The sequence below is a fragment of the Salmo salar genome, chromosome 22 (assembly GCF_965601325.2).
Source record: "Salmo salar chromosome 22, fSalSal1, whole genome shotgun sequence".
Lineage (NCBI taxonomy): Eukaryota > Metazoa > Chordata > Actinopteri > Salmoniformes > Salmonidae > Salmo > Salmo salar.
In genome coordinates, this window is record NC_138312.1 from 27,600,472 (window position 1) to 27,614,903 (window position 14,432).

At 42.6% G+C, this 14,432-nt stretch overlaps 1 protein-coding gene across 4 annotated transcripts in view; it reads left to right on the forward strand.

Annotated features, from left to right (window-relative positions):
* Positions 1-246: 246 nt before the first annotated feature.
* The window catches only part of ppfia4 (PTPRF interacting protein alpha 4), a 103,322-nt gene continuing 89,136 nt past the window's right edge, over positions 247-14,432 (forward strand). For 3 of the 4 annotated variants that reach the window (XM_082967449.1, XM_082967452.1, XM_082967453.1), the window contains exon 1: positions 247-1,698. In XM_082967449.1, the coding sequence (XP_082823575.1) occupies positions 1,444-1,698 (255 nt within the window). In that variant the 5' untranslated portion in view covers positions 247-1,443. The remainder of the gene's footprint in view (positions 1,699-14,432) is intronic. The other variant, XM_082967450.1, reaches the window with a different exon arrangement.

Consider the following 14,432-nt stretch of genomic DNA (forward strand, 5'->3'; position numbering starts at 1 on the left):
TGAAACCATTTTAGCTTACTGACGTCCTACATTTTATGATTTGGTCCTAACATGAATCAAAACATGAATTTATTGGCTTTACAGTGCAGTAGCCTAGCCCACTACAGGCATTGGAAATTGCAAATGCAGCCATAGTCCTACTAGAACCTTTGAATATCCTGGATTTGAGCTCTACCATACAGGCGAAAATGCATCAGAAAATGCATCAGATGAGAAATACATTCATGAATCGTAAATGCAGCATTTATAGATATAACACAAGCCTCCAGGCGTGGTGGTGTTACTGAACAACGCACTAAGATAAGACAAACAGAAGCCAATGTTTGGAAGGGTTATGGGTAGGCTATTGTTTTGGTAGCCTATGTCCAATGGGCTATAGGCTAGGCACCCTAATGCATTTGTTTATGAATAACATCCAGTTTATATCCCACTGCGGTATTTTAATTTCCATTTAATTCCAGTTCCATAATTCATAACGGGTCCCATCAGGCAGCGCTGCGCATGACACAATTTTGGTCTCAGTCGCCAGAGCGCGCATGTACGGCGTGGCATAATAGCGCGTCGACGCGCAAGGTGGTGCTGATGTGAGGAGTTCTTCTGCCGTTTGAGCAAATGTTTTATTTTTTTATGGAGAGAGCGTTCGAAGATTTTCCGTTGTCTAAACACAATACTGAATTTGTCCGCTGGTCAAAAGGGGGGAAATAAACGACGTGCGACCATGTGGATAGCTGTGGTCACATGCGGTGACATCGATGTAAATTATGCGTAAATTGTTTTGTAGAAAGCGGCGAGTTGCACGGTTTCCGTAGCGGTAGTGGTGACAGCTGCGGGAGCCCGTGTGTGAGGGAGAGGGAGGAGTGGTGTGTGTGTCTGCTCTGTGGCGGTGTGGAGATGGCAGCGGGGGGTTGAGAAGGCGGCTGCCGCAGACATGCCTAGCTGGCTATCGCCGTTTCTCTGTGAAAGGTTATCGGCAACTGGTGGCTGTTGAACCGAAAGAGCGCCTAATAAACCTCGGAACCTAGATCAGTTGATTGGAACATGTCATCGACAGTGTCAGCGGCGGCATCACAGTGTCTCTGATCTGTCAATCAAATCACACGCACTGGAATTACATGAGTGGCGCGCGGGGTTGGGCGGATGTGCCAGATGAACCATCGCCGGCAGACATGGAAAAAAAGGTCAACAATCGCCTGATTTCAATTTCATGATTCTGGAAGAAAGTTTTTCATTAAGATCATTAGGATATCTACCCCCCGGTGCGCGCTGCACATCCCATGCCATTTTCCAATAATCGCGATCATCAACGATAAATAATCTATTCACATCAATCAATCATTGTGTTTATTAGCCAGCGGCAGCGAGTAGCCTACAGAGAGCCAAGGATATCGCCCATATCATTACAACGATACACGCCTATAGGACTGTAAGCACCAAGCAGCGAACATGATGTGCGAGGTGATGCCGACGATCACCGAGGGGGACTCGGGGGGTCCTCCCCGGGGTGGAGGGGCTCAGAACGGCTCGGACCCGGAAGCCAACTTCGAGCAACTGATGGTCAACATGCTGGACGAGAGAGACAAGCTGCTGGAGTCCCTGCGCGAGACCCAGGAGACACTCATCCAATCACAGACCAAGCTGCAGGGTGCGCTGCATGAAAGGGATGTGCTCCAGCGTCAGATCTACGCGGCTCTACCTCAGGTGAGAGAGAACAGCACACGCACACGTATCCAATTACTGTAACCCAGCAGAGCTTCTGCCAAGAGGTGTGGATCTTTGGGGGTGTCCTCCCCAGACTACTGCTGTTGTGCTAGAGGAGATGATGGTCATGGTCTATAGTTAATTCACTGGTTCAAGCCCCCTTGCTCTTCGCCTCAATCTCTATAATGACCTATCAATGGCAATGAAGGACAGGAGACAAGGAAAGGAGACTGTGGCTGCATCCTGATTCTCCACCCTTCTGCCAAAGTGTGCATTTGCCAACTCCCTGTCATTGGTTTAAAAGCATTGGATTGGTGTAAGAAAGCATTGGACTGGTGTAAGAAAGCATTGGCTGGAGGGAGTTCCACCATGGAATCCACAGGTTGGTATTTATTGTAATGAATCTTGTCCTGGAGGCAGGTCCAGTGTTCACTAGCTGGCACAGCCACATAAAATTTTTTTAAAAAAAAGTTTAACCTTTATTTAACTAGGCAAGTCAGTTAAGAAAGAATTGTTATTTACAATGACGGCCAAACCCAGGCGACGCTGGGCCAATTGTGCATCCTATGGGACTCCCAATCACGGCCAGATGTGATGCAGCCTGGATCATGAAAAAAATTAATATCAGATTTTAAACCTTTCCCTGATCTTAACCCTAACCTTAACCACACTGCTAACCCTGATACCTAACCCTAACCTCAAATTAAGAACAAAAAGCACATTTTTGTTTTGATACATTTTTGGGATATAGCCAATTTTGACTTTGCTGCTAGCCCATCCAATGGAAATCGCTCAGTTCTGCCTCCAGGGCAAGATTCATGACATCAAACGTCAGTCTGCATGAAATCTGTGATGGGAAGTGTGCAATGGCACAACAGTAGAAAGATGTAGAATTGGGACATAGCCCAAACCCTCATATGCCCAATGGGGTGGACCATACTTTTCTCACCAATGATTTTGTAAAAACCTCTACTCAAAAACTGGAAATCAAATGATCCGTCACTACAGCCTCGTCGATGTGGATGGGGGCGTGCTCGGCCCTCTGTTTCATGTAGTCCACGATCAGCTTCTTTGTCTTGCTGACATTGAGGGAGAGGCTGTTGTCCTGACCTTCTGACCTTCTCCCTATAAGCTGTCTCATCGTCGTCGGTGATCAGGCCTACCCTGTCGTGTTGTCAGCAAACTTAATGATGGTGTTGGAGTTATACATGCAGACGTGGGTTAACAGGGAGTACAGGAGGGGACTAAGCATGCACCCCTGAGTGGCCCCCGTGTTGACGGTCAGTGTTGTGGATGTGTTGTTGCCTACCCTCACCACCTGAGGGCGGCCCATCAGGAAGTCCAGGATCTATTTGCGTAGGGAGGTTTTTAATCCAAGGGTCCTTAGCTTAGTGATGAGCTTGGAGGGCACTATGGTGTTGAACGCGGAGCTGTAGTCAATGAATAGCATTCTCACATAGGTATTCCTTTTGTCCAGGTGAGAAAGGGCAGTGTGGAGTGCAATAGAGATTGCATCATCTGTAGATCTGAGGCGGTATACAAATTGGAGTGGGTCCACTGTGTCTGGGATGATGGTGTTGATGAGAGCCATGACCAGCCTTTCAAAGCATTTCATGGCCACAGATGTGGGTGCTATGGGGCAATAGTAATTTAGACAGGCTACCTTGGCTTTCTTGGGCACAGGGACTATGGTGGCCTGCTTTAAACATGTAGGTATTACAGACTGGGTCAGGGAGAGGTTGAAAATGTCAGTGAAGACACTTGCCAGGTAATCCGTCTGGCCCAGTGGCCTTGTGAATGTTAATCTGTTTAAAGGTCATACTTACATCGGCTACAGAGAGGGTAATCACTCAATCATCCAGAACAGCTGGTTCTCTCATGCATGGTTCAGTGTTGCTAGCCTCGAAGCGAGCATGGAAGGTATTTAGCTCGTCTGGTAGGCTTGCGCATAGCCGCGGGAAGATGTTTGGGGCTGGTGCGATTTCTTTCACAGAGAGGAAGGGAGGGTGGATTTGTCCGCTCTACAGATGGCTATATTGGTCCCCTAATACAGGAATAGTAAAGCCCAGTGCATTACTTTTGTGAGAATTTATATATCTTTTGATGTTCAGATTTTTCAGGGGGTGCTGCAGCACCCCTATTTTTTTCAGCTATGTGCCGGCGTTACTGGACAGCTCGCGGCTGGTTTTCCCTTTGTATTCCGTGATATTTTGCAAGACCTGCCACATCTGACGAGCATGAGATCCAGTGTAGTAGGATTCGATCTTGGTCCTGTATTGACATGTTGCCTGTTTGATGGTTTGTCAGAGGGTGTAGCGGGATTTTTTTATAAGCGTCCAGATTAGTGTCCCACTCCTTGAAAGCGGCAGCTCTGGCCTGTTGCCTGTAATCCAAGCTTCTGGTTGGCATATAATATGTATGTTCACTGTGGGGACAACATCATCGATGCCCTTATTAATGAAGCCTGGTGACTGATGTGATAAACTCCTCGATGCCATCGGATAAATCCCGGAACGGGCAGCAGGTAGCCTAGTAGTTAAGAGCATTGGTCCAGTAACCGAAAGGTCGCTGGTTCGAATTCCTGAGCAGACTAGGTGAAAAATCTGTCTGTCCTTGAGTAAGGCATTTAACCCTAATTGCTCCTGTAAGTTGCTCTGTTTAAGAGTGTCTGCTAAATGACCACTTAAAAAAAAAATTATGAATATGTACAGTACCAGTGGAAAGTTTGGACACACCTACTCATTCAAGGGTTTTTCTTTATTTTTACTATTTTCTACATTGTAGAATAATCGTGAAGACATCAAAACTATGAAATAACACATGAAATCATGTAGTAACCAAAAAAGTATTAAACAAATCAAAATATATTTTCTATTTGAGATTCTTCAAAGTAGCCACCCCTTACCTTGATGACAGCTTTGGCATTCTCTGCTTGTAATTATTCCCGCACCACAAACTAGACTATGTAGCCAGATACCTGCCAAAATGTTGAACGTACGTATCGTTTGGACTATAAGAAAATCCATACGTAAATTGTTAGCGTCGTAAGAAAAGCCATGCGTTACACATGAATAGATCTGTAAACGTACAAACCCTACATCTCCCTTCACTCGGTTACACATCTTTTTTATACGTACAAACTTTTGTCACGAATGTGGCATCTGCAAAGGACATGAACCGAAACGTAGCTAGTCGAAGTTAGCTAGTCAATCAAGCAACTCTAGCCCAGACATTAGAATTGCTTTGCAGCTTCCGGTTTAATTTCCAAAATAAAAGTCAAGAGCTTGTTTTGGAACGGCATTCGATAACAACATTATACCAGTAGATGGCGTAAGTATTGGCTTGGGCCTTCAGCAAATGACTTGTGTTAGAAGATACGATAAAGACACATAAGAGCCTTGTCTGGAATGACTGCCTGAGCTGCAAAATAGAAAGTAAATGTGAATAGGCTAGGCCTATTACGACATCTAAATATGCCATGGTGTTGTGTGTTATTTAATGGCCACAATAAAAACAAAAAACCGCATGGGGCTACTGTGGTGATCATGTAACCTAATGAATCACCCCTTTTACAGTATTTGGGAGCACGGACTGTTGGCCTTTTGACTGTTGCATTTGTGAATTCCACTCTGTATGGAGGCTTGTTATAGCCATTTGTGTTGTACAACCCCATCACACAGAGGCTATATCCATATCAATATATGAGAAAAAACTAAATATTGATTGAGTCTTGGCTATAACGTGTCCTGAGCGAAATAGCCAAGTGGTCAAGACTATCTACAGCCTATTCTTATTGCAAGATCTGTTTTCCCTATCAGCCACTGCATGCTTCTTCAACTATTTTGTTAAACATTTATTTCGAGGCCTGTGATCTAGGGTATCTTTAAGGGGAGCCCTATAATAAATACAGATACAAAACACAAAAAGAGTTCTGAAATGATTCCGCAAGACACCAGTACCCAAAATGATACTCTAAATTGCAATGCCTACAAGTTGAAGGCTTTCTTTTTGGGGGGGGGGGGAAATAGGCCTATATTAAACATTGAATTATTAAAGTGATAGGCTAATGAACTTGAGAATTTTGAGAATTTTGATACACACATGGATTTCAATAAAAAAATAGATAACTGTTCTATTCTCGTGGATTTAGTTCATATTGCAACTCAGACAAATGACTGAATAGATGACATACTGACTGACTGACCTGAATGAAGAATGAATGAAATGTTAAAATATGATGGAATGTTGAGTAGCATGCATTATGCACGCTCTGCACTTTATTTGGCTAGTAGGCAAAGAGGCCTTCATTAGGGTATAATGACTATAACTGCATGCCTCCAGAAGGGCATCATCTGAGACTGAGGGGTGGTTTTCTGAAGGAGATCACAAGCTCTTCAACTGGGCAGCAGTGTTGTGATGGAGAGAATAGCCTACATGGAGACTACCTAAGACCACTGCAACAGAGTTTTTGTAAAGTGTTGGAATAAGCTTATGCCAGACTTAGCCTACGCTTAACCTCTCCCTTGTTCTTTTCAAAGTCCATATGTTCATGATCCGATTCATATAAATCATGTCAAATTATTTTACATTCATATTAACCGCTCCTACAAAATATGCTGTGTCAAGACTGAGTGATGAAATACATTTCAAAAGATTAAAATAATATTTTGAGTGGCAAAGACTCCAGTGGTCATAAATAATTCATAGATTCACGAAACATCTATTTTTATTCTGTTTAATTATTCCTGGTAGATACTACTGGTTATGATTCCTTATTCCTGGTAGATACTACTGGTTATGATTCCTTATTCCTGGTAGATACTACTGGTTATGATTCCTTATTCCTGGTAGATACTACTGGTTATGATTCCTTATTCCTGGTAGATACTACTGGTTATGATTCCTTATTCCTGGTAGATACTACTGGTTATGATTCCTTATTCCTGGTAGATACTACTGGTTATGATTCCTTATTCCTGGTAGATACTACTGGTTATGATTCCTTATTCCTGGTAGATACTACTGGTTATGATTCCTTATTCCTGGTAGATACTACTGGTTATGATTCCTTATTCCTGGTAGATACTACTGGTTATGATTCCTTATTCCTGGTAGATACTACTGGTTATGATTCCTTATTCCTGGTAGATACTACTGGTTATGATTCCTTATTCCTGGTAGATACTACTGGTTATGATTCCTTATTCCTGGTAGATACTACTGGTTATGATTCCTTATTCCTGGTAGATACTACTGGTTATGATTCCTTATTCCTGGTAGATACTACTGGTTATGATTCCTTATTCCTGGTAGATACTACTGGTTATGATTCATTATTCCTGGTAGATACTACTGGTTATGATTCCTTATTCCTGGTAGATACTACTGGTTATGATTCCTTATTCCTGGTAGATACTACTGGTTATGATTCCTTATTCCTGGTAGATACTACTGGTTATGATTCCTTATTCCTGGTAGATACTACTGGTTATGATTCATTATTCCTGGTAGATACTACTGGTTATGATTTGTTATTCCTGGTGTATACTACTGGTTATGATTTGTTATTCCTGGTGTATACTACTGGTTATGATTTGTTATTCCTTGTAGATACTACTGGTTATGATTCATTATTCCAGGTAGATACTACTGGTTATGATTCATTATTCCTGGTAGATGCTACTGGTTATGATTCATTATTCCTGGTAGATGCTACTGGTTATGATTCATTACTCCTGGTAGATGCTACTGGTTATGATTCATTATTCCTGGTAGATGCTACTGGTTATGATTCATTATTCCTGGTAGATGCTACTGGTTATGATTCATTATTCCGGGTAGATGCTACTGGTTATGATTCATTATTCCTGGTAGATGCTACTGGTTATGATTCATTATTCCTGGTAGATGCTACTGGTTATGATTCATTACTCCTGGTAGATACTACTGGTTATGATTGCAGACAGAGCCCAGAGAATGGGATGGTGCAATATTGAATTAGTCATATTTTGATAAGGTGGATACATGGGGACGTCCACGTCACCCAGAGATATGCCCATGCTGTAAAGATACACCTAGAGGACTGAAACGTCCCTGTTGTAGCCATAATACAGCTAGTGCTATCTAGACTTGAGCTGGCAAACAGATCCATTACATTAGCTACCTAAATGTGAATTAAACTCAACTGAGGAGTAATAGAGAATGGAGACTTAACTTGAAAACGTGCAGGATACCTCTTTCCGGTTTACCTGACTTCCTTTTTTTTTACTGTGTTATGTTTGTTCACGTAGCACTCCTCACAGGCTGTTTGGTGTTTTTGTTGGTGAGATGAAACTGAAAAAGTCTGAAAGGAATTATTGTACTTCAGAATTGCAACACAAGATTTGTTCAAGCCTAAAATTTTAGTCTGTAATCTTAACATGGTTTTTGTATGTTCACAGATTAAATTTTACGTTTCATGTTTCACGGATGGATTTTCTTACAATCCTAACAATTTACGTATGGATTTTCTTACGATCCTAACAAAATGTACGTTCAACCTTTTGGCAGGTATCTGGTTCCATACTAGACTACTGCAACACTATTTCCTATACCATAAACCCTCACATTGTTGCCAGAAAGGAGAGAAGATTATGTGCAGATTTGCGAGAAAAAAAAACGTGTGCTGTTTTTGGATATTTATTAGCGATTGTCAAGGTTGCACAGAAATTCCAAAATATGTTTTTAGTTCAGATTATTTGTTTGCAATATGTGCTCTATAGCCTAAGAGAGTTTCATAAGCTGTTTATTAAATTGTGGGGTTTGAATAGTGTGAGAAGACAAAAACATATTTGGTGAGAATAACAACATAGGTTACAATATCAATTATAGCTCTTAAAGGGGCAGTAGCCTACAGTGGGTGTACACTTTTCAATTACAGCATTATTTAATCTGCAGTTATTCTTCAATTTATTCTGTTACTATTAAAATGTAAATATTATTGGTATCTTCTAATTGCAATTATAATGTATTATCTTTTAAGTAAAAGCAATCAATTTGTTTCCAAAATGTAAGTAGGTATAGCTGTCTGATAACATGTTCTGATGGTATGGCTTGTCCTGCACTTTGTAAAAACCCAGAGTGCATTGAGTGAATGTTTGAAAAAGATCTTGGTTCCTTTCTAAACATAGCAATGTGAATACAAAGAGGACTCAGACCACAAAATAGCTGAAGTGAACTTTCAAAAGAGTTGAGTCCTCATTCAAAGGCAAGGGCAGTATGAATACAAAGAGTACAGAGTTCCTTTTTTTACCCCAGAGTTGACTTTAAAGAGGACTGAGTTCAGCTCTTTTGAAAGAGGATTATATGTGAAAACACCCTAAAAAGAAGTTGGAGAACAATACAGGTACCACCAAAAAATAATATTGTGATATTGTCAAAGCGATATCATACAATATTTCGTCTAAAATAATATCCCAATAAGTAACTGTACACTAGTGGTAGCCTTTTGACACGCCACCCCTTGTGTGTGTGTGTGTGTGTGTGTGTGGGTGGGAGAGAGACCTCTAAACCATTGCATCTCTTGCCTAAATATTCAACAGGTCAAACCCAACAGATGACTTTGGGAGCAGCAGTCAAGTATTGGAAGATCATCATCACCCATTATAATGAAATAACTCAATGTTATCCCTATGCACTACATGGAGGGAGAGAGAGAGAGCTCTGTGTGTGTGTGTGCTGCGCCCTTGGTGATGACAGTGCCAGTGCAGCTTCTTGTTAAGGCAACATGGCCAGTGGTGGAATAAGTACCCAATAGTGAAAACTGTTTAGGGGGCTGAATCTTGTCCTGATCCACCCGAGGCTGCAGCTGTGGCAGGCAAGAGGAGGAGATGCCAATTCTGCCCCCCAAAGAAGGACTGTAAAACACATGTGAGAAATACATCTGCAAAGTCCATGTACACACACTTGCATACTGCCCTGCATGTGCTAATTAGAGTTGATAGATTTATGTTCTTCACGTTTTTGTTTTGTATCTATTATCTTATTTTATTCTTATTTATTCTTGTTGTCTATACACTTTGTCAGTGGGGACAATGGTTAAAAAAAAATAGGAGAAGACTAGTATTTTGTAGTTGAATTCCTCATTGTACAGTATATGAGAATATATCACTATGTTGCCCAAAAAGTTCAAGACTGTTATTGTTTCCCTTCAAAACTATTTTTCTGCACATTTCTGCTACTTTCTTAGGCTATAAAAGTGCTATCTTTTGCTAAAAAAGTAATGTTTACACCTATGCAGGACCTTTATCAATAATAATAATAATAAACCTCTACTTCAGTAAAGAAAACAATTATGACAGGTGTGGTGTAATAAAAACGAATGGTGTCCACTGATTTAAATGCAGTCTTTTTGCATTGTGAAGAGGGAAAACCCAGATATTCACAAAGTTTGTGATGAATGACAGGTTGTTTCTTCATGCAAAATAGATTTGGGGTTTAAAATTCAATTAAGCTGCTTTATTATAGGGGTTTAGTGAAGGCGGGTCATTTTTTTACCATTAGGACAAGGAGAGTATACAGAATGTTAAGACTACACAAGGGTTAACTATCGAACGTAAAAGTGTAAATCATTTCAAATTCCTTATATTAAAGCTGCAATATGCACCTTTTTGGGCAACCTGACAAAACTCACATAGAAATGTGAGTTAAAGATCTGTCATTCTCATTGAAAGCAAGTCTAAGAACTGGTAGATCTGTTCTATGTGCGCTATTTCAATGCTTCCCATTTTTAAGTTTTGTTTTTGGGTCTTTTACTTTCAGTTTTCTACACCAGCTTCAAACAGCTGAAAATACATTATTTTTGGTTATAGAAAATATATTTCACTGCAGTTTAAATGGTAAAATGATTCTCTACTTGCTTGTTTTGCCACATAAACTGAAATTAGGTGAATTATTGGAATTTTAGCAACCAGGAAATGGATAGCCATGGGCACACTCCATAATTTATAAATTAAGCATTTGTGTTAGGGAGTCCGCCAGATCAGAGGCAGTAGGGATGACCAGCAATGAAGAGACAGCCTACAGGGAGGAGGTGAGGGCCCTGGGACTATGTTGCCAGGAAAATAACCTCTCACTCAAAGTAACTAAAACAAAGGAGCTGATCGTGGAATTCAGGAAACAGCAGAGGGAGCACCCACCGATCCACATCGATGGGACCGCAGTGAAGAAGGTGGAAAGCTTCAAGTTCCTCGGCGTACACATCACTGACAAACAGAAATGGTCCACCCACACAGACAGTGTGGTGAAGAAGGCGCAACAGCACCTCTTCAACCTCAGGAGGCTGAGGAAATTTGGCTTGGCACCTAAAACCCTCACAAACTTTTACAGATGCACAATTGAGAGCATCCTGTCAGACTGTATCACCGCCTGGTACGGCAACTGCACTGCCCACAACCGCAGGGCTCTCCAGGGGGTGGTGCGGTCTGTGCATCACTGGGGGCAAACTCCCTGTCCTCCAGGACACCTACATCACCCGATGTAACAGGAAGGCCAAAAACATCATCAAGGACAACAACTTCCCGAGCCACTGCCTGTTCACCCAACTGTCATCCAGAAGGCGAGGTCAGTACAGGTACATCAAAGCTGGGACCGAGAGACTGAAAAACAGCTTCTATCTCAAGGCCATCAGACTGTTAATTAGCCATCAGTAGCACCTTAGAGGCTTCTGCCCTATATACATTTTTTTAATCTTTATTTAACCAGGTAGGTTAGTTGAGAACAAGTTCTCATTTACAACTTCGACCTGGCCAAGATAAAGCAAAGCAGTGCGACACAAACAACAACACAGAGTTACACATGGAATAAACAAACATGCAGTCAATAATACAATAGATAAGGTCTATATACAGTGTGTGCAAATGAGTTAGGATAAGGGAGGTAAGGCAATAAATAGGCCATAGTGGCGAGATAATTACAATATAGCAATAAAATACTGGAGTGATAGATGTGCAGAAGATGAGTGTGCAAGTAGAGATACTGGGGTGCAAGGAGCAAAATAAATAAAATAAATAATAGTATGGGGGATGAGGTAGTTGGATGGGCTATTTACAGATGGGCTATGTACAGGTGCAGTGATCTGTGAGCTGCTCTGACAGCTGGTGCTTAAAGCTAGTGAGGGAGATATGAGTCTCCAGCTTCAGTGATTTTTGAAATTCGTTCCAGTCATTGGCAGCAGAGAACTGGAAGGAAAGGCGGCCAAAGGAGGAATTGGCTTTGGGGGTGACCAGTGAGATATACCTGCTGGAGCGCGTGCTACGGGTGGGTGCTGCTATGGTGAACAGTGAGCTGAGATAAGGTGGGGCTTTACCTAGCAAAGACTTAAAGATATCCTGCAGCCAATGGGTTTGGCGATGAGTATGAAGCGAGGGCCAGCCAACGAGAGCATACAGGTCGCAGTGGTGGGTGGTATATGGGGCTTTGGTGACAAAACAGATGGCACTGTGATAGACTGCATCCAATTTGCTGAGTAGAGTGTTGGAGGCTATTTTGTAAATGACATCGCCAAAGTCAAGGATCGGTAGGATAGTTAGTTTTACGATGGTATGTTTGGCAGCATGAGTGAAGGAGGCTTTGTTGCGAAATAGGAAGCCGATTCTAGATTTAATTTTGGATTGGAGATGCTTAATGTGAGTCTGGAAGGAGAGTTTACAGTCTAACCAGACACCAAGGTATTTGTAGTTGTCCACATATTCTAAGTCAGAACCGTACAGAGTAGTGATGCTGGACGGGCAGGCAGGTGCAGGCAGCGATCGATTGAAGAGCATGCATTTAGTTTTACTTGCATTTAAGAGCAGTTGGAGGCCACGGAGGGAGTGTTGTGTGGCATTCAAGCTCATCTGGAGTTTAGTTAACACAGTGTCCAAAGAAGGGCCAGAAGTATACAGAATGGTGTCGTCTGCGTAGAGGTGGATCAGACAATCACCAGCAGCAAGAGCGACGTCATTGATGTATACAGAGAAGAGAGTCGGCAAGAGAATTGAACCCTGTGGCACCCCCATAGAGACTGCCAGAGGTCCGGACAACAGGCCCTCCGATTTGACACACTGAACTCTGTCAGAGAAGTAGTTGGTGAACCAGGCGAGGCAGTCATTTGAGAAACCAAGGCTGTTGAGTCTGCCGATAAGAATGTGGTGATTGACAGAGTCGAAAGCCTTGGCCAGGTTGATGAATACAGCTGTACAGTATTGTCTCTTATCGATGGCGGTTATGATATCGTTTAGGACCTTGAGCGTGGCTGAGGTGCACCCATGACCAGCTCGGAAACCAGATTGCATAGAGGAGAAGGTACGGTGGGATTCGAAATGGTTGGTGATCTGTTTGTTAACTTGGCTTTCGAAGACCTTAGAAAGGCAGGGTAGGATAGATATAGGTCTGTAGCAGTTTGGGTCTAGAGTGTCTCCCCCTTTGAAGAGGGGGATGACCGCGGCAGCTTTCCAATCTTTGGGGATCTCAGACGATACGAAAGAGAGTTTGAACAGGCTAGTAATAGGGGTTGCAACAATTTCGGCGGATAATTTTAGAAAGAGAGGGTCCAGATTGTCTAGCCCGGCTGATTTGTAGGGGTCCAGATTTTGCTGCTCTTTCAGAACATCAGCTATCTAGATTTGGGTGAAAGAGAAATGGGGTCGGTAGCAGTTGGGGTCTGCACCAACTGCTACAGGGGGGTCTGCACCTGTGGGGGGTGCAGGGCTGTTGACCGGGGTAGGATAGCCAGGTGGAAAGCAATGGCAGCCGTAGAAAAATGCTTATTGAAATTCTCAATTATCATGTATTTATCAGTGGTGACAGTGTTTCCTAGCCTCAGTGCAGTGGGCAGCTGGGAGGAGGTGCTCTTATTCTCCATGGACTTTACAGTGTCCCAGAACTTTTTGGAGTTTGTGCTACAGGATGCAAATTTCTGTTTGAAAAAGCTAGCCTTTGCTTTCCTAACTGCCTGTGTTTATCGGTTCCTAACTTCCCTGAAAAGTTGCATATCGCTGGGGCTATTTGATGCTAATGTAGTACGCCACAGGATGTTTTTGTGCTGGTCAAGGGCAGTCAGGTTTGGAGTGAACCAAGGGCTATATCTCTTCCTGGTTCTACATTTTCTGAATGGGGCATGCTTATTTAAGATGGTGAGGAAAGCACTTTTAAAGAATAACCAGGCATCCTCTACTGTCGGAATGAGGTCAATATCCTTCCAGGATACCCGGGCCAGGTCGATTAGAAAGGCCTGCTCGCTGAAGTGTTTTACGGAGCATTTGACAGTGATGAGGGGTGGTCGTTTGACCGCAGACCCATTACGGACGCAGGCAATGAGGCAGTGATCGCTGAGATCCTCGTTGAAGACAGCAGAGGTGTATTTGGAGGGCAGGTTGGTTAGGATGATATCTATGAGGGTGCCCGTGTTTACGGATTTGGGGTTGTACCTGGTAGGTTCATTGATCATTTGTGTGAGATTGAGGGCATCAAGCTTAGATTGTAGGATGGCCGGGGTGTTAAGCATGTCCCAGTTAAGGTCACCTAGCAGCACGAGCTCTGAAGATAGACGGGGGGCAATCAATTCACATATGGTGTCCAGGGCACAGCTGGGGGCAGAAGGTGGTCTTTTGCAAGTGGCAACAGTGAGAGACTTGTTTCTGGAAAGGTGGATTTTTAAATGTAGAAGCTTAAATTGAGATAAGGTGGGGCTTTACCTAGCAAAGACTTAAAGATGA